The sequence below is a fragment of the Castor canadensis genome, chromosome 5 (genome assembly GCF_047511655.1).
Source record: "Castor canadensis chromosome 5, mCasCan1.hap1v2, whole genome shotgun sequence".
Taxonomy (NCBI): domain Eukaryota; kingdom Metazoa; phylum Chordata; class Mammalia; order Rodentia; family Castoridae; genus Castor; species Castor canadensis.
Genome location: NC_133390.1, coordinates 73,772,746 through 73,792,025, shown reverse-complemented (window position 1 = coordinate 73,792,025; position 19,280 = coordinate 73,772,746). Strand labels below are relative to the sequence as shown.

The window sequence follows — 19,280 nt, the reverse complement described above, 5'->3', positions numbered from 1 at the left end:
CCATCAGGAGGCCTAGGTGTCATGTGTTAGGCAGGGGGAGGAGCAGGGTGGGCTGTACCCCGTCCTGACCCGGCTCTCAGTTCTTCCATACTGGGAAGCCTCAGTTGCCACAGTCCTGACTTGGTTCCTTGCTTCCTCCTTCCATGCCATGTTCTTCACCCAGCCCAATGCAGGTTGCAAGGCTTTGGATGTGGTTTGTCCCCAAAGGTTCGTGTGCGGTCACGAGGCATAACCCTTGGAAGAGACTGATGGATTGCTCAAATGGCCCCATCCTTGGTTCCGATGAGAGTGGGTTTTTCTAATGCAAGGCCACCCCATGCCTGTGGCCCTTCTGCATGCAGCTGGTTCCCTTTCTGTTTCTGTGCCATGTTTTGATCCAGCCAAGGGAGCCCTCATTATGGGCCCAACAAATGAGGTCATCCAATCTCAGACTTGAAGCCTCCAAAACTGTGAACTCAGTAAACCCTTCTAGTTTCTTAGTAGTTCTGTACAGATTCTTCACCATTTTCTCAAGATTAACTGGAAATGAAATTGCTGGGTTGAAGGGACTTTGGTAAATGGTCAAGTTGACCTCCAGGAAGTCTGCACTACTTTCATTCACGCTAAGAATGTTCACGCCAGGCTCACGCCTGTAACCCTAACTACTTGGGCGACTGCGATCAAGAGGACTGCAGGAAATTCAACCAAAGGCTATGTGCAGTGGCACACAGGCCGTCCCAGCTAAGGCAGGGAGCTTAAAAAAGGACAACCTGGGCCCAGGCTGACCTGGGCAAACAGCAAGACTATCACCAAAATAACCACAGCAAAAAGGGCTGGGGTGTGGCTCAAGTGGTAGAGGGTTTGTCTAGCAAGCATAAAGCCCTGAGTTCAAATGCAGTACCACCAAAAAAAGTTCACACCCTCATCTGTATGGATATTAACATTTTAAAATAAGTCTTTACCTATTTGACAGACAAAAGGTAATATCTCACTGTTTTAATTACCCCCCCTACACACACACGCTTTTTTTTTTTTTTTTTGTGGTTACTTGGGTTTGAACTCAGGGCCTCACATTTGCTCAAGTGGCTGTAGCCCTTGAGTTACACCACCAGTCCTTTTTTACGTTGGGTGTGCCTGGGCAAGTCTCAAACCTCAATCTTCCTGATCTCAACCTCCTGGTAGCTCGGATTGCACGTGTGAGCCACTGGCGCCTGACTAATTTACCCTTTTTGCTAGCAAAGTCAAACTTTCTTTTCATTTAAAAATTTGAAAAACATATGGTCACATAGATGACCTCTGGGTTATAATGAGTATAACTTCAGTGCAAAAGAAAAGTACACAGTTGGGTGATTAGGCCTCTCTTTATTGAATCTCACGGGCCAGGGGAAGTAAAGGACACCTCTGGTTCCCTAACTCCCCCTCCCCACACATACACGTAGGCATAAGTGAGCCAGGGTCCTGTGGCCACGTCTAACGTGGAGCAGCCAACCTTCACAGGAACCTTCTGGGCACCTCAGCACAGGAACAGTACGGTGGAGGAGACCCAGGCCTTAGGCAGCACTGTCCCTCCTTTGGCACTCAGGCCATGCCTGGTCACAGCTGGTATTTAGACCCTCTTGACACGCAGTAAGGAGACCTGGACAAGTGGCACGTGGATGCGCAGTTCATAGCGGAGCTGGAGAGGAAAAAGAGGCAGGTGGTGTGCCCAGCTCTTCTGGCTCACGAGCTCATTGTTGGCCAAAAACAGGAAAGGACAGTGGGAGAGGTCACCCCCATGTGATAAACATGGGCGAAGTGCTTCACGCACTTCATTTAAACCTCATAGGAGCCTGTGAAGCAGGTGCTAGTTTCCTCATTTATAAGGAATGAAGGCAATATGGGTTAACTTACCCAAGAGGTAGGAACTAGAGTTCACGGCCAGATCTACCCACTCTGAAGCTCTCTATGCCTCTGAACCCTGAACCCCACAGGATAGGCCAGCCCCCAACAGGAACTGACGCCCAACCTACATGGCCAGCTTCCTGCACATCAACTGTCTAAACTGCTTTTGAGCTCCCCAGTTTCTTCCTGAGCCCTGAAATTGTTCCAGTTTGGGGGCTCAGGTCTACACCCGTATGAGAAGTTGCCTCCCTCTTCCACTATGATTCAGACTTTCGACTTTGGTCGTCATGAGCAGAGGTGTTCGTCATTTATCGGCTGACCCACTTCAAACCTCTACACCTGATATAGGTTTGGAGGAGATCCTCCCTGGACAGTCCTGATGACGTCCACTCAAGACCCAACTATCTGTTCCCTCTTCCCATCCCCTGGAAACAACTTGTGGGCATAAGAGCTGAGCTTAGCTGAATGGCTGTTGCAGTCAGGACTTTGACTCTGAAGCAGGTGACCCAGTGGCAAAGAGGCAGGAAAGCCCATTTGCAGTAGTGTATACATGATGTCCATTGGTTATCTCCCCGCCCCCATTAACTATGAAAGATGCTAGATGCAAGTTTGAGGCATTGGTGGGGTACTGCGGAAGAGGCAGTCCACTTTAGAGTATGCACTGGATCTGTCCTCACTGGTGGCACTGTGGGCAGAGCCTAGACACTTCCCACTACCTCGTACTCCATCTCCTCCTTTGTGAAATTTATACCGAGCTAGACCAGTGAAATCTATACCAAGCCGACCCAGTCTAGCCTTCCCATGGTTCACACCAGCACCAAGAATCCTAGAATTTCACCACTGAAAACTCTGCTGAACAGTCTGGTTTTAAGAGAATTTCCCCAAGTCGTTATAGAAATATATCCCAATCTTGCTCCCAACCTAGAGTTTATATCCATTGGGATTTTTCTACTAAGCTCCCCTATTTTGTCTGGGGCCTGTCCGTCCCCATCTATGTGGTACAAATTGGGCTGACAGTCATGGTGGCTGTTGCAGTCCTTTTCTGGATGATCTGCAGATTTTGGGAAAAGGAAGTACTTGATGAGTCATAGCTCACAGCTACCCTTCCATACATATGAAGAAAGGCTAAGAAGAATGGGGATCAGGCCTGAGAAAGAGAAAGTCCACAGAATCGCAGCAAGCTGCTGGCCTCAGCCATCACTGAAGCTGGAAGAGCCACTGGTAGGTTTCTTAGACTTTGCCTTTTCCATGTAAATTACTCTGCAGTCAAGAGTCCTGATTAACTGCTCATCAATGTCATTGACCTTTCCCTCAGAGGCCAGAAGGTCTGCACTTCCTAGGACCTGAAAAGCTTGGGGCTAAGGGAAGAATTTGTTAATATTGCAGAGGAGAATGAAGAACTCAGAGGAGCCGGGCAGAAGCAAAGCCAGACAGGAAGCCTTAGATTTGGCTCCTAACACTCTGTAAGAAAGTAGACCCCCTCGCTTCCTGAAATGCTGAGATCAGGAGGATCATCGTTCAGGTCAGCCTGAGCAAAAAGTTCACAGACCTCACTTCAACAAACAGCTGGGCATGGTGGCACACACCTTATCATCCCAAGCTTCACGGGAGGCTGAAATTTGGAGGATCACAGTTCCAGGCCAGTCTGGGTAAAAAAGTTTGCGAGATCCCATCTCAAAAAACAAAACAAAACAAAAAACTGGGTGCAGTGGTGCTTCTGTCATCCCAGCAAAAAGTGAGACCCTATCTTCAAAATAACTAAAGGGGGAGACAAAAAAGAAAAAAAAAAAAAGCAGACTTTGTGCGTGTAGCAGTTGCTCTGCATTTGAAAGATGTTCCCTGTGATCCTTGAGAACCTCTCGCTTTGTTCTCCTGACCTGGAAGGTGCCCAGTTACCTGTTTCATCAGCCTCTCCGCCAGTCTGGGCTCAGTGAGGTCTTCTGGAGAGGCCACGCTCAGCCGCACAAGGAGAAAACCTCCATCTCCACCTAAAGGTTGAGAATAGAAGGAAGATTGACAATACAGTCAAGTCAGCTCCACCTTCGGCCACCTTCCTCACACATGTGTGCACTCCCACATGGAAATGTGCCTGTGTTGACACACTTGCTATACAAGGAGAAATGAGAATTCCCTCCTGGGGTAAATGTCCCCACTGCAGTGTCCTCTCCTCCAGAGCGAAAGATATGATAGCTTAGGGCACTATGCACATCTGGAAAAGCAAAAAGGGAAAGGTGAGGAAGGAGAACTGGAAGTGGATCTAGAATGCTCTCAAGAACTGGAGCTCCTACACTGGGGCAGTTGGGGAAGAGTTCAACCAGGGAGAGTGCTGGAGAGAGGCTGGCACTATGAGGGATGCCCTTGGCCAATTCTTCCAGCTGTACGATGGTGCAGGGTGAAGAGGTCTTCCAATCCAGCCATCCTGGCTCAGCAGCCCTGCAAGAAAGTGCTGTCCTTCTTTGAGTCCTCTCTCCATGGCACCTTGTAGTCATTGCTTCCTATCACAATACTATTAGAATTGATATAACAGTTGTGCTTCTAGTTTATCCTACAAAAATATACATGTGAGAAATGTACAATTTACTGCAGCATTGTTTGTCATAACAAAATACTAGAAACAACCTTAGTGTTCACCCATAGCAGGTTAATTAAATAAATGGGAGGTTGGGAGGCATGGCTCAAGTGGGAGGGAATTTGCCTAGTAAGAACCAGGCCCTAAGTTCAAACCCCAGTACCACCAAGTAAATAAACAAACAAATAAATAATGGAAAACAGAATGGAATATTGAGCAGTTATTTTTTTTTTAAAATAGCTTTCTGGAATAGAAGGAGGGAACAGAGAGTTACTAATCAATGGGGATAAAATTTTAGCTGTGTAAGAGGAGTAAGTTCTAGAAAACTGCTGCACAATCTCTGTGCACTTAGAAATCTGTTATGAGAGCCAGGCACCAGGGGCTCACGCCTATAATACTAGCTACTTGGGAGGTGGAGGTCAGGATGATCATGGTTAAAGGCCAGCCCAGGCAAACAGTTTATAAGACCTCCATCTCCAAAATAATCAGAGTAGAAGAGACTGGAGGTGTGGCTGAAGCAGTTTGCAAGTGCAAAACCATGAGTTCAAACCCCAGTTCCCCGCCCCCATCTATTAAGAGGTAGATTTCATGTTAACTGTTCTTACCAAAATGAAAAAAAAAACCCACTAAGAATAAAATCTAGAGACAAAATATGAGGTCACAAATATGACCTTAAAATATGAAATAAACGAAAGCATTTCCTTCCCCCTGCAAAAAAAAGTAACTATTGCAGAGATCTGAGTTGTCATATGCTCCACTTTCATAAAAAAGGAGGACTTGCCTTCATGGGAATGTGCTATCAAATCAACAAACGATAAAGAAAAGTCTTTTAAAATAGAAACATGTTAATAAATTAAGCTTTTAAAAATAAAAATACAATAAGAAGACTATGAGTTTTGGAATCAAATAGACTTCCACTTAAATCCCATTGCCATCTTTCTAGAACAATTTAGTTACCATCCCTAAATCTGTTTCTTCACCTGTCATATGGAGTAGTGCTATCCACCGCCTGAGGTTGTTTTGGAGGATAAATTAGAGGAGACAGTGTATGCAAAGCTCACAGTACCCTGCAGGCATCAGAGAGAACATTCAACTGCAGCCAAGCTAGCCAAAGAGAAACCTCAATAAAGCCTCTAGCTTCACTTGCTTTCAATTGACTTTAAAAATCACTAATTTTGAGGAGAGGAAAGAGAGTGTGATCAACCTAACCGGGATACTTTCCTTTTTTTTTTTTTTTCATTTTTCTTTTATTATTCATATGTGCATACAAGGCTTGGTTCATTTCTCCCCCCTGCCCCCACCCCCTCCCTTACCACCCACTCCGCCCCATCCCTCTCCCCCCCAACCCCTCGATACCCAGCAGAAACTATTTTGCCCTTATTTCTAATTTTGTTGTAGAGAGAGTATAAGCAATAATAGGAAGGAACAAGGGTTTTTGCTGGTTGAGATAAGGATAGCTATACAGGGCATTGACTCACATTGATTTCCTGTGCGTGGGTGTTACCTTCTAGGTTAATTCTTTTTGATCTAACCTTTTCTCTAGTACCTGGTCCCCTTTTCCTATTGGCCTCAGTTGCTTTAAGGTATCTGCTTTAGTTTCTCTGTGTTCAGGGCAACAAATGCTAGCTAGTGTTTTAGGTGTCTTACCTATCCTCACCCCTCCCTTGTGTGCTCTCGCTTTTATCATGTGCACAAGTCCAATCCCCTTGTTTTGTTTACCCTTGATCTAATGTCCACATATGAGGGAGAACATTCGATTTTTGGTCTTTTGGGCCAGGCTAACCTCACTCAGAATGATGTTCTCCAATTCCATCCATTTACCAGCGAATGATAACATTTTGTTCTTCTTCATGGCTGCATAAAATTCCATTGTGTATAGATACCACATTTTCTTAATCCATTCGTCAGTGGTGGGGCATCTTGGCTGTTTCCATAACTTGGCTATTGTGAATAGTGCCGCAATAAACATGGATGTGCAGGTGCCTCTGGAGTAACAGTCTTTTGGGTATATCCCCAAGAGTGGTATTGCTGGATCAAATGGTAGATCGATGTCCAGCTTTTTAAGTAGCCTCCAAATTTTTTTCCAGAGTGGTTGTACTAGTTTACATTCCCACCAACAGTGTAAGAGGGTTCCTTTTTCCCCGCATCCTTGCCAACAGCTGTTGTTGGTGGTGTTGCTGATGATGGCTATTCTAACAGGGGTGAGGTGGAATCTTAGCGTGGTTTTAATTTGCATTTCCTTTATTGCTAGAGATGGTGAGCATTTTTTCATGTGTTTTCTGGCCATTTGAATTTCTTCTTTTGAGAAAGTTCTGTTTAGTTCACGTGCCCATTTCTTTATTGGTTCATTAGTTTTGGGAGAATTTAGTTTTTTAAGTTCCCTGTATATTCTGGTTATCAGTCCTTTGTCTGATGTATAGTTGGCAAATATTTTCTCCCACTCTGTGGGTGTTCTCTTCAGTTTAGAGACCATTTCTTTTGATGAACAGAGCTTTTTAGTTTTATGAGGTCCCATTTATCTATGCTATCTCTTAGTTTCTGTGCTGCTGGGGTTTCATTGAGAAAGTTCTTACCTATACCTACTAACTCCAGAGTATTTCCTACTCTTTCTTGTATCAACTTAAGAGTTTGTGGTCTGATATTAAGATCCTTGATCCATTTTGAGTTAATCTTGGTATAGGGTAATATACATGGATCTAACTCAGGACAAAAATAGACAACAATAAAGAAGAAAACTGCCAGGATATGGAAAGCCTCAGAAAAAAGAACAAAACAGAACTGCAAAACAAAACATAAGGCCAATCCAGCAGAATAGAACAAACAGAAGACAGAATCTCAGAACTTGAAGATGAAATGTTAATTAAAGGAAAAACCGAAGAACTATTAATTAAACAACTCAAGACCTGTGAAAAGAAAATGCAAGAACTCACTGACTCCATCAAAAGACCAAACTTGAGAATCATGGGCATCGAAGAAGGAGAAGAGGTGCAAGCGAAGAGAATGCATAATATATTCAACAAAATAATAACGGAAAATTTCCCAAATCTAGAGAAAGATATTCCCATACAGATGCAAGAGGTCTCCAGGACACCAAACAGACCAGATCAAAATAGAACTACTCCACGACATATCATCATTAAAACAACAAGTTCAGAAACTAAGGAAAGAATATTGAAGGCTGTAAGAGAGAAAAAACAAGTAACATACAAAGGTAAACCCATCAAAATCACAGCAGACTTCTCAACAGAAACATTAAAAGCAAGAAGAGCGTGGGGTGAGATCTTCCGGGCACTGAATGAAAATAACTTCAACCCCAGGATACTCTACCCAGCAAAGCTATCATTCTAAATAGATGGAGCAATAAAAGTCTTCCATGATAAGCAGAAACTAAAACAATATGTGACCACAAAGCCACCATTACAAAAGATTCTTCAAGGGATCCTGCATACAGAAAGTGACACCCAACTTAACCATGAAAAGGCAGGCAGCACCAAACCACAGGATAAGAAAAAGCAAGACAGTAGAGAGTAACATCAAGTTAGGTACACACAATCAAACCTTCAAACAACTAAGACAACTAAATGGCAGGAATCACCACATACCTATCAGTACTAACGCTTAATGTTAATGGACTTAATTCACCCATCAAAAGACACCGTTTGACAAAATGGATTAAAAAAGAAGATCCAACAATTTGTTGCTTACAGGAGACTCATCTCACCGACAGAAATAAGCATATGCTTGGGATACTTTCCTGATAACACCTCTGATGTGTGGGTTATGATAACAATGGCTATATGTGTTACTTTTCAGGGATTCGAAAGCCACTTTTGCTAAAAGCACTGACTCCTCACTTGGATCTGCAGATGTCTGATGGACAATTAAAACAGATAAAAATGCTTGACTTCTATGCCTTCATATTAAATCTTCTTCTTTAGTATTTTAACCTCTGGATCATATTTCTGTTCAACTCTGCATATAGACATATTCAAGAAATGTTTTGTCGGGAACTATAATATGTCATTGATTTAACTTACCTTATCTCTCTCCTTCTCTTCAAGACTAAAGGCCCCAAAATAAGAGTAACTAAGACAACATCCTATTCCAGGTCACTAGAGTGATACTTAGAAATTTCCAGACATCAATTCTTTTCTTCCTATTACCTCCTTCCTTCTCCTTCCCCTCCCTATAAAAGCCCTTTTGTATACCTGAGTAACTAAGTGGTCTCTCTTGGCAATAGACTCCCATCTTTGGTTTTCTGGCTTTCCAAGTAAATCTTTTTCCTTGCTCCAAAAACTTGTCCTTGAGTCATTAGCCTTCTCCAATGTGGAAAAACAAATTTGGTTTGGTAACAAGTTTTGATGAGCCAGCAAAGAGGCTTTTTGCTCACAACTAGCCAGCCTCAGGCCTGGGATTCTCTGGGTCAGTCCCCAACAGCCACCAGAACCATTTATGCTCTGGAGAAATTCCCCCTGGGCTCCCTGACCCAGCACTAACTACTTTCATGCCTGGTGGTTGGAGCAAGGAAACTTGATGATGTGCAGGTTTACAGGATTTGATAATTGAATAGGGTAAGTTGTCTCAGGGTGCATACTCAGGAACTGCCTTCCCCTCTGTTAGGGTTTGAATATGAAATGGCCCCCACAGATTCATGTGTTAAATGCTGGATTCCAGTTGTTGGCACTATTTGAAGGTTTTGTAAACTTCAGGAGCTAGGGTCTAGTAGGAGGCAGTGGGTCATTAAAGACATGCCTTTGAAGGTTATACTGGTCCTTAGTCCCTTCCTCAATCTCTGCTTCCTGTCCACCATGAGGTGAGTAGCCTCAGCCACATGCTGCTTCTGCCATGATGTTTGGCCTCATGATAGGCTCAGAATCAATGGAGCCAAGGCCTATGAAACCATGTGCCAAAATAAATCCTTCCTCCCTTGAGTTGATTATGTCAGGTATCTCACACAAACACAAAGTGACAGGAAGGGAAGGCAGTTGCTGTTGGTCATCAGGATCTGGACATACCAAGGAATCTCTGACAATGGATGTCTCCCCTGAGAAGTATCTGCTGTCTCAGACACATAGCTTTGAACACTCACAATTTGCACAATTTACTTGTTCTTTTTTTTATTTGATTATTTAAAGTCTGGGCTAACACACAGCAAATACATTTAGAAAGCCTCACTTTCATGAGGGTCCCTGCTGCTCAAAAAATAGCAATTTGGGCCAGATGCCCACACACTGCTTCTCTGGGTGCCTATGGCTAGACTAGAGGCTGGCTTCAAGGCTTGAGGGCCATGTCTTAAATAAAATCTCAGGCCTTGCCTGATGCACAGTAGCTTCTCAACAGTTGCTTTCACAGAAGGTCAGAGCTGGAAAGGACTTCACTGCTCATCCAATGCAATCCTCACCTCCCAGCTGCAGGTGGAGAAATTGAAGACTCAAGAGGATTAGGGACTGCTCTAAGGTCACTCAGGTTGTAAAGACAGAGCCAAAAAATCAACCACTTCTCCAACTTCCACTCTCACACTCTTTTCATATACCACCCTAACTCACTTATTGCTGACTTTTCAAGAACCACTTGAAGATGATAAAGAGACAATATCAGTGAGATGGTACAACCCAGGCCCTCAGATCCTTCCTTCCTTCCTTCCAACACTCAAGCATGCAGAAATCCTGGAGACTCCAAATCCCAACCCCGCGAAGATCACACAAGGGGGAGTCACTTACTTGCACTAACTCCTGTGGTCTGTTTTACAGAAGCAGTGGTGGGCATAGATGTTGGGGGCTTCATCGGGGTCCTGGGTGAGGTTGTGGCTTTGGCTGAGGTGATGTTTCTGTCTCTGCTACTGTTGGCTAAAGTCGGGTGGACAGAAGGAGGAAGGCGTCTGCTGATGGGGAAGGACCCAATGGTTGTACTGTCTGTGTCAAAAGTCACTGAGTAGGTGAAGTTCTCGATGGGAGCTACTTCTGAGGGGCTGGAGGTTGAAGCTGAGGGACCAGCTAAAGAAGTCACTTTGCCCACTGCTGACCCAGCCTCTGTTGAGCCTGACACTTCAGCGTGGCTTGAGGTCTCAACAGAAGGGTCTGAGGTTTCTTTAAAGGGGTTGCTGGTAACTGTCCCCAATGCTCCACTGTGGGTAGAGGCCTTGGTTGCTGTTGTTTTTCTCTCTGTGGTGCAACTGGTGGGAAGTGTGGCTTCAAGGGTGGTAGCTGGGGAAGCTGACTCTGAAGCATCAGCAAAGGCTGTGGCCTTGGGGATGTGTGATTTTGCTTCTGTGGAGGGGGGCAAAGCTGATGTCTCAGAGGTGGACAATGCTGTCACTCCTTCTGTTGACCTTTGATCTGTGTCTGAGGTCCTAAAGGTGGGGGAAGCTGTTTCTATTTCCGTGCTGTAATTGGTAGGCTCTATGTGGGCGGTGCTGTAGGCCACTAAGGTCTTAACTGGAATCCAAATGTCAGGTGACAGGGCCTGTGAAGTTGTGAGGGCTGGAGCCAAGCTGTTAGAAGAGGAGCTGCTCTCTGAGGACAGGCTCTCAGCTTCCTTGGAAGTATGTGCCTGTGTCAATTGGTCTACCATGATCTTCTTTGTCTCTTCAGTGCTTACCCTGGTAGGAAGGGTGTCAAACATGACTTCTGTGGAATTGCTGCCTGTACCAGTCCTAACTGTGCTAGTTCCATGTCCTGTGGGGCTGCCTCTTGTGATAATGTCAATGGTGAGGTTGGAAGTTATTATCTTTGAGAGGGATGTGGTCTCTGCTGTGGAGGAAGTAGTCAGGGTGCCCAAGGTCCCTGATGCAGGGAAAGAAGTTGGGGTCCCCTCAGTCTCTGATGCAGAGAAAATGGTTTGGGTCCCCTCATCTTCTGATGTAAGGGAAGTGGACAGGAAATCCCTAATTTCTGTTGCAAGGGAAGTAGTTGGGGTCCCTCTGGCTGCTACTGCAGTAGAGGTGGTTGGAGTCCCATGCGTCTCTGGTTCAGGGGAAGTGGTCAGGAACCCCCCAGTCTCTGCTGCAGAAGTGGACAGTGTCCCCAAGGTCTCTCTTCCAGGAAAAATAGTCATGTTCTCCAAGGTCTCTGACATAGGAGACTTGGTCAGTGTCCCCCCAGTCTCTGCTGTAGGGGCCATGGTCGTGGTCTCCAGGATCTCTGCTTCTGATGGGGTACCTGATGGGATTAATGTCTTAGAAACTGTCTCAGTGCTGTAAATTAGAGTTTGCATAGAAGCATGGCTTAGCACTGAGGACTCAGCAAGGTCAGTGGTCTGGAATGTTCCCTCTGATCTTGTCCTGATCCCTTGAGTCATGGCAGGTACTTCTGTGTTGCTTGTTGTCACCAAAGGGAATGGTCTACTGGTGCTGGGGCCTGTGTTGGGTAAAACCAACTTGGTCAGCCATGAGTTCCAAAGCACTGATCGCATATGAACTCTTGCATTTATGCCCTGGGCACTATGGTGAGGATGGGAGAGATCACAGAAACCCCACTTTCCATTTATACAAATGAGGAAGAAGAAGGTAGTACTGGGAATCCCAGGCAGACCCTGTGGCAGCTATGGAGCTGGGGATGCCCTCACCAGCATCCTATGAAGCCCTTGAAACCAACTTGTGTCCAATTAGCCCTAGAATGTCAGCCAATTTGTGTGCCTGTAGTAGTCACATGCAACCTGTGTGGCTACATCACCTTCAAGGGTGGACAGAGAAGCAGAAGTCTAGGCAAGCAATTTATCACTGAGCTACATCACTAGCCAATGGTTAATATTTTATTTCCTCTGCCAAAAAGGGTGGGGCAACATGAAGATACTCAGGAACAAGGCACAAGGACAGAGTGACAGAAAAAAGAACTGAAGACCATAGGCCAATTAACAGTTGGGATCTCAAGACAAAACTGACAATGGATGTCTCCTCTGAGAAGTTTCTGTTGTCTCAGATATGCACTGAGCTCCCAGAATTGGTCCCATTCATTTGTTTGTCTGTTCATTTATTTATTCTTTTTGTTTGTTCTATTTATTTAATTTATTCATTTATACAAAGTCCCTGAGACACAAAACCCAGTAAATCTAGAGAGCCACACATTCATGGCTGCTCAGACAGCAACAGTTTGGGCCAGATGCCCACACACTGCTTCTCTGGGTGCCTATGGCTAGACTAGAGGCTGGCTTTAAGGCTTGAGGGCCATGTCTTAAATAAAATCTCAGGCCTTGCCTGATACACAGTAGCTTCTCAACAGTTCCCTTCACAGAAGGTCAGAGCTAGAAAGGACTTCACTGCTCATCCAATGCAGTCCCTGCCTCCCAGCTGCAGGTGGAGAAATTGAGGACTCAAGAGGATTAGGGACTGCTCCAAGGTCACTCAGGTTATTAAGGCAGGGCCAAAAAGTCAACCACTTCTCCAACTTCCAGTCTCACACTCTTTTCATATACCACCCTAACTCACTTATTGCTGACTTTTCAAGAACCACTTGAAGATGATAAAGAGACAACATCAGTGAGACAATACAACCCAGGCCCTCAAATCCTTCTTTCCTCCCAGCACCTCAAGCATGCAGACAACCTGGAGACTCCAAATCCCAACTCCACAAAGATCACACAAGGGGGAGTCACTTACCTACACTAACTCCTGTGGTCTGTTTTACCCAAGCAGTGGTGGGTGTAGATGTTGGGGGCTTCATCGGGGTCCTGGGTGAGGTTGTGGCCTTGGCTAAGGTGATGTTTCTGTCTCTGCTACTGTTGGCTGAAGTCAGGTGGACAGAAGGAGGAAGGCGTCTGCTGATGGGGAAGGACCCAATGGTTGTACTGTCTGTGTCAAAAGTCTCTGAGTAGGTGAAGTTCTTGATGGGAGCTACTTCTGAGGGGCTGGAGGTTGAAGCTGAGGGACCAGCTAAAGAAGTCACTTTGCCCACTGCTGACCCAGCCTCTGTGGAGCCTGTAAGCACACTTGACATCTCAGCATGGCTTGGGATCTCAACAGAGAGAGCTAAGGTTTCTTCCAAGGGATTCCTGCTAACAGTCACCAACGATTCACTCAGGGTAGAAGCCTTGGTTGCTGTTGTTTTTCTCTCTGTGGTGTCACTGGTGGAAAGCGTATCTTCAAAGGTGGTAGCTGGGATAGCTGGCTCTTTGGCACTGGCTATTGATAAGGCATCAGCAAAGGCTGTGGTCTTGGAGATGTGTGAGTCTGCCTCTCTGGAGGGGGACAAAGCTGATGTCTCAGAGGTGGACAAGGCTGTCACTTCGGTTGGGCTGTGATCTGTGTCTGAGGTCCCAGTGATGATGGCCTCTATTTCTATTTCTGTTAAACTGTAATTGCTAATCTCAATGTGGGTGGTATGATAGGTCATTAAAATCTTTGGTGGAATAGGAACAGCAGGTGACAGGGCCTGAGAAGTGCTGAGGACAGGAACTGAGCTCTTAGAAGGGTAGCTGCTGTCTGAGAATAGGCTTTCAGTTTCCGTGAAGGTGTGTGCCAGTGTCAAGAGGTCTATCACGATCCTCCTTGCCTCTTCAGAGCTGTCCTCAGTAGGAAGGGTGTCAAAGGTGACTTCTGTGGGATCACTGCCTATACTAGTCCCAACTGTGCTAGTTCCAGATCCCTTGGGACTGCCTCTTGTGTCATGAGTGTCCATAGGGTTGATAATGTCACCCATGAAGTTGGAATTTATTATCTTTGTGAGGGAGGTGGTCTCTGCTGAGGGGGAAGTAGTTGGGGTCTCTCTCGTCTGTGGTGCAGGGGAAGTGGTCAGAGTCCCCTTATTCTCTGCTGCAGGAGAAATGATTGGGGTTTCCCCAGTCTCTGCTGCAGGGACCATGGCCAGGGTCTCCTGGGGCTCTGCTTCTGATGTGATGCTTTCTGGGATTAAGGTCTTAGAAATGATCTCTGTGCTTGGAGTTGGAGCCTGCATAGAAATATGGCTTAGCCCTGAGGACTTAGCAAGGTCAGTAGTCTGGGATGTTCCCTCTGATCTTGTCCTGACCCTTTGAGTCATGACAGGCACTTCTGTGTTGTTTGCTGTCACCAAAAGGACTGGTCCACTGGTGCTGGGGCCTGTGTTGGGTAAGACCAACTTGGTGAGCTATGTGTTCCAATGGGTGACCTCATATGCACTCTTGTGTTTATGCCCTAAGCACTATGGGGAAGATAGGAGGGATCATTGTTACCCCACTTTCCATCTATACAGATGAGAAAGAAGGAGCTGGTGGAGTGGCTCAAGTGGTTGAGCATCTGCCTAGCAAGCACAAGGCCCCAAGTTCAAACCCCAGTGCCACCAAAAAACAAAACAAAACAAGACAAAAAAACGAGAAAATAGAAGGTAGTACTGGGAAGCCCAGGCTTGTATGGCAGTCACCAAATCGAGGATGGCCTGACCAGTGTACTCTGAAACCCTGGCAACTTACGTGAGGCCAGCCAGCCCCAAAATCCCAGCCGATTGTGTTGCTGTGGCCTTCAGATGCAGTGTGAGCAGCTGCATCTACTGTCAGTGGTGCAAAGTAGGCAGAGGTGCAAGTGAGGCAAGAATGTCAGAGCAAGGACCAGACTCTCAGGACTTTCTAAAAGAGTCTTGTCACTTTCCTGGGGATACTTTTCTCATTCAACAAATGTGTCCCTTTGGAAGTATTTTCTTAATATACAAGAAGGATCTGTGGTTTTCCTTTTTTTTTTTTTCAAATTTATTTTGCAGTACTGGGGTTTGAACCGAGTGTCTGGCTTTTGCTAGGCAGGCACTCTACCACTTGAGCCATACCTCCAGCCTTTTTTGTTTTAGTTATCTTTTAGATTTAGTCTCATGTTTTATTTAGCCCAGGTCAACCTGTGACTTTGAACCTGTATGTATGTCTCATGAGTTGCTGGTAGGCATGAGGTACCATTCCCAGCTATGGTTTTGGCTATAGAGCTGACTGGGGTTGGGGGTGGGGAGACTGGGGAAGCATGAGTTTGGAGTGTGCTGCTAAGAAAACCAGGTGACAGGCGGAGTCCCTGGTACCGCAGCCAGGGAAAAGAGAGCTTATTCTCCTTGCCAATGCTCTCCTGAGTATGGACCTGAGCACTACTTGATGGACCCCAGAACCACAGAAGTGGTGGACTCAGTCTTCTCCACATGTCTCAGGAAGCTGGTGAGGCAGAAAACTTAAGCATTAGAGAAACTCTGCTGGCACTTTCCTGTAGAGCGGGTGACCTGGGTTGAATAATTGTTCCCTGAAGTTGGAAGAATGGAGAGACATCCAGCATGCTTTGATGACAATTTTTTTAGATGTAGGAGAGAGTGAATAAATATTAGTACAGGTATTTTTCATGCACTAGTTGAGACATACACTTAAAAAAAAGTCATTTTTCCAAATTCAAATTTAACTGGATGCCTTGTATTTTGTCTAGTAACCCTACTCTTGGAAGAAAGAGGATCAAACTATGCACCCCCTTTTGACCTTCTGAGGGTTTATGATGGTCTTTACTGAGATCCACTGGTGTACACACAGCCCAAGAGCACAAAAGAAACCTAGGACCTCCACGCTGGGTGTCAGGACAGGGCCCCAGGGCCCAAGCTGATCCTCCTGTGGGCCTCATTGAATGATAGAGTAGGAGTCAAGAGAACAGGTTGCTGTTCTAGGTCTGCTGTCCACTAGCTCACTGATCTACTGGTGCCAGCCCTGAGCCTACCTCCTACTGGCTAGGCTAGCCACTAGGTCTCTCCCAGACTCATGTCTTCACTTTACCCATCCTGCCAACACAGTGAGAACCAAAGGAAGAGGAAAAGGGAAAGCTCCAATCCTCAAAGCCATCAAGGAATTAGGAAGCATCTTCCCCATTGTATCCTCTCAAAATATCATTTGAAAGCACACACCCTACTTAACACAGTGGGCATTTGGCATGCACAGCAGTGGGCCATGGGCAACCCAGCTGTGCGCACAGCTCTTGCTTCTGCAGGAACCGCTAATCACCTTCTTCAAACACTTTCTCCTCCCCACTGCCAAGCCTGAGCTGTGTTTCTGAGCCTCCTAGTTCAGAGAATCCATCCCTCCCCGCCTCTACAATGTTGCCACACTCTGGGACATTGGAGCCTGGTTTGAGCCCCCATTTCTGCTCCTTACTCTGCTGTGTACCAATCCTGTCACCCTGGCCAAGTCTCCAGGCTCCAAGCTGGCATTTTGTCATCTGTAAAGTGGAGCTATGGGCATCTATTTCATGAGATTGCAAGAATTAAACTCACTGGTTTCCATTCACTGAATGGAAAATGCAACACAAGTGAGGTCCACTGTGAGCACATGCAGGAGGCAGTGTGGACAAGTGGTTAAGCACTGGCCTCAAACACTGGATCTGTGGATAGATGATTTAATCCCCATAAGCCTTGGTTTTCTTGCCTTTAAAGGGGTGGCGGTGACAGTAAGACTAGTACCTACTGCATAGGGTTAGTAGGAGGGTTAAGAAGGAGAATGTATGGCAATGATGTGTCCTTGTGGGGTCATAAAATGTAACCAGTGTGCCACTCTGGTGGGAGATGTGGAGAACAGGAAGGTTGTATGTGGTGGGGACAGGGTAAATATGGCAATTCTCTGTACGTTCTGCTCAATTTTACTACGAACCTAACACTGCTCTTTAAAAAGTCTATTTTTAAAATATATATAACAATGAGTTTGGCACAGTTCCTGTTAGTGACAGATCAATGTGAACACCCTTCTTTCATTACAAAGCTCTGTCTCTCAGAATCTCCCTGGTCTGAGCCATTTGTCGTTGGACTTTCCAAACAAAAAGCCATATTTGGAAGGAAGTCCAGGCTAGGCAACAAACTTGGAGGAACCTGAATCTTGTTAAGCCACATTCTTCAGCTTTAGGCAGAATTATAAGCAGCTGCCACCTCCCCACCCCTCACCCCACTTACACTGCCACCTGCACTAAAGACAAGCTCTGAGAGCCTCAAAGGTGGCTGTAGTGTCACACATGCTTAAGCTCATTACTGACAATAGCCATAGTTCACATACAGCCTGTGGTTAATTGTCATTAATGAAAGAGCCTACCCTGGCCCAGAAGGGTTGCCTATGTTGAAACTCACACCCAGAGTCCTGCCAGGGGGAAGCCCACAGAGTCCCTCTCACCCCCTTACCTGTAGAGCTCCCAGAGACCCCAGCCTCCCAGCAGAAGAAAAGAAGCAGAGCGAGGCCCCAGACAGAGCCCATCCTAGCTGGGCTGTGGCCACCACTGGCCCACAGACCTGCCCACTGCCTCTCTCACCACGGTCTTTTTCTGCTTCCTTAACCCAGAGAGAGGGGCGGGCCACCTGCCTAGGTGTGACTAGGTAGTTTCCAGGATGCAACAGGTGAACACAAATGTGCAGGGTTAGATCTGGCAGGTCAGGGCTGTGAGCAAGCTACCTTCCTGCCCCCCTTGCCCAGTGACCTCTCCTATCTGAAGGCTGATTTAAAGATACAGAATCATTTCCATGCTTATATTTACCCCCTCAGTTCTGCAGCTGGAGAGGTTGTGGGAGATGGTGTTTACCCATGCTGGGTTTGGGTTTCATGGACAGAGCTGGGTTTCATTCCTGATCCTAGACCTTATCAACTCTAGAATCTAGGGCAAATTAGAGAACCTTTCTGAACCTCAACTCCCTGATCTATAAAATAGGCATAATGTCTCTACCTCAGCAGGATGATGTTGTAAGGACTATGTGAGGTTGTAAAACTCTCACACAGTGCCCGCTACACAGTTAGTGCTCATCAAAAAAACAAAAACAAAAACAAAAACAAAAAATAAACCATGTATCTTAGCTTCTTGGTAAAGGAGAGTAAGCTCTGACATTCGCTCTGATCCTCAAGCAAGGAGAGAAGACTCAGCGTCTGAGAGCTCAAGGAGACAGCTCCCCAAGGTGGGGCAGGACTCTAATCTCTAATATCCTTCTGTCCCCAACATCCTGTGGCACTGCATCCAAGTAAAGCTGGGACCATGTCCCCACCTAGGCTGGAGGTACCAGGATGGAGAGGGTAAGCATGCTCATCTGAGTCCCAGGACCTGAGAGGAGGGGACAGGTAAGGGTGATGACTTAGGGACACTCAGGGAATCAGTGCACAGAAGGGGAGTGAAGTGTGAAGGATATTTCCATAGAGAATTTTCTCCCTCAAGGGGCCAAGGACATGAGCTGTTATAGCTACAAGGAATGGATAGACAAGTATCTTTAGGGAAGAACGTTCTGATGAAAGCAACGCTGGGGTGGAGGAATCACAAAGCTCAGGCAGAGCGGGGAAGAAATTGAAAACTAGATCAGATCTCCAGGTTCTTTTTCCAACTTTTTCCCTAAGGGTGGCCCTGGGAGCTGTGTGATCTTGGACAAGTCACTTATTCTCTCTGGGCCTCAGTCATTAAGAGCCACAAGGTTTTCTTAGCCCTGCAGTCTGGGATTCTGTATTACGTATGTGTCATTGTCTTCTAGAACTTTACCCCATATTGAAATGAAAGGCTGTGCTGCCAGGATTGAGTCGTCCTCCTAGGGCATGGAAGAGGAAGACTCTCCCAGAAGAGGTGGAAGGGGTCCATGTGGGGACAACATGACATTGGGGCCTTAGTTCCAAGGACACTATTAGTCTGTAGACTGAGCCCCTTTCATCCTTCCACTCAAACTCAACTCTTCACTCTATAAACTGGGAGAATGGACTCCCTGTGGAAGGTTTTGGGTGGGGAGAGGAGGCTGGGGCCTGGACTCAGAGATCCTGTCTCGGAGTGGTGATCCAGTGCAAGGCTCACCCAAGAGAAGGTGAGGGAGAAACCCAGCAAGAATGCAGCTCCTCTCGGCCACCTCCCTTACCTCTCCCACCCCACCCCATCTGGGCTAGGCGAGGGGTTTCCTCATTCCTGGAGCAGGTAGGTCCCTAGACCTGGCTT

At 46.2% G+C, this 19,280-nt stretch overlaps 1 protein-coding gene across 2 annotated transcripts; it reads right to left on the bottom strand.

Moving 5' to 3' along the window:
* Nucleotides 1-1,321: 1,321 nt before the first annotated feature.
* Nucleotides 1,322-17,651, bottom strand: Muc20 (mucin 20, cell surface associated). Of its 2 annotated transcripts, XM_074073388.1 has the most exons (5): nt 17,509-17,651; nt 13,023-14,459; nt 10,150-11,784; nt 3,757-3,848; nt 1,322-1,654 (listed from the first exon to the last, which is right to left on the bottom strand). In XM_074073388.1, exons 1-5 carry the CDS (start codon nt 17,579-17,581, stop codon nt 1,586-1,588), a joined length of 3,306 nt encoding a protein of 1,101 aa, XP_073929489.1. In that variant the 5' UTR covers nt 17,582-17,651; the 3' UTR covers nt 1,322-1,585. The 2 variants fall into 2 exon arrangements, with proteins under 2 accessions (XP_073929489.1, XP_073929490.1); XM_074073389.1 differs by lacking the exon at nt 10,150-11,784.
* Between the last annotated feature and the right edge of the window lie 1,629 nt (nt 17,652-19,280).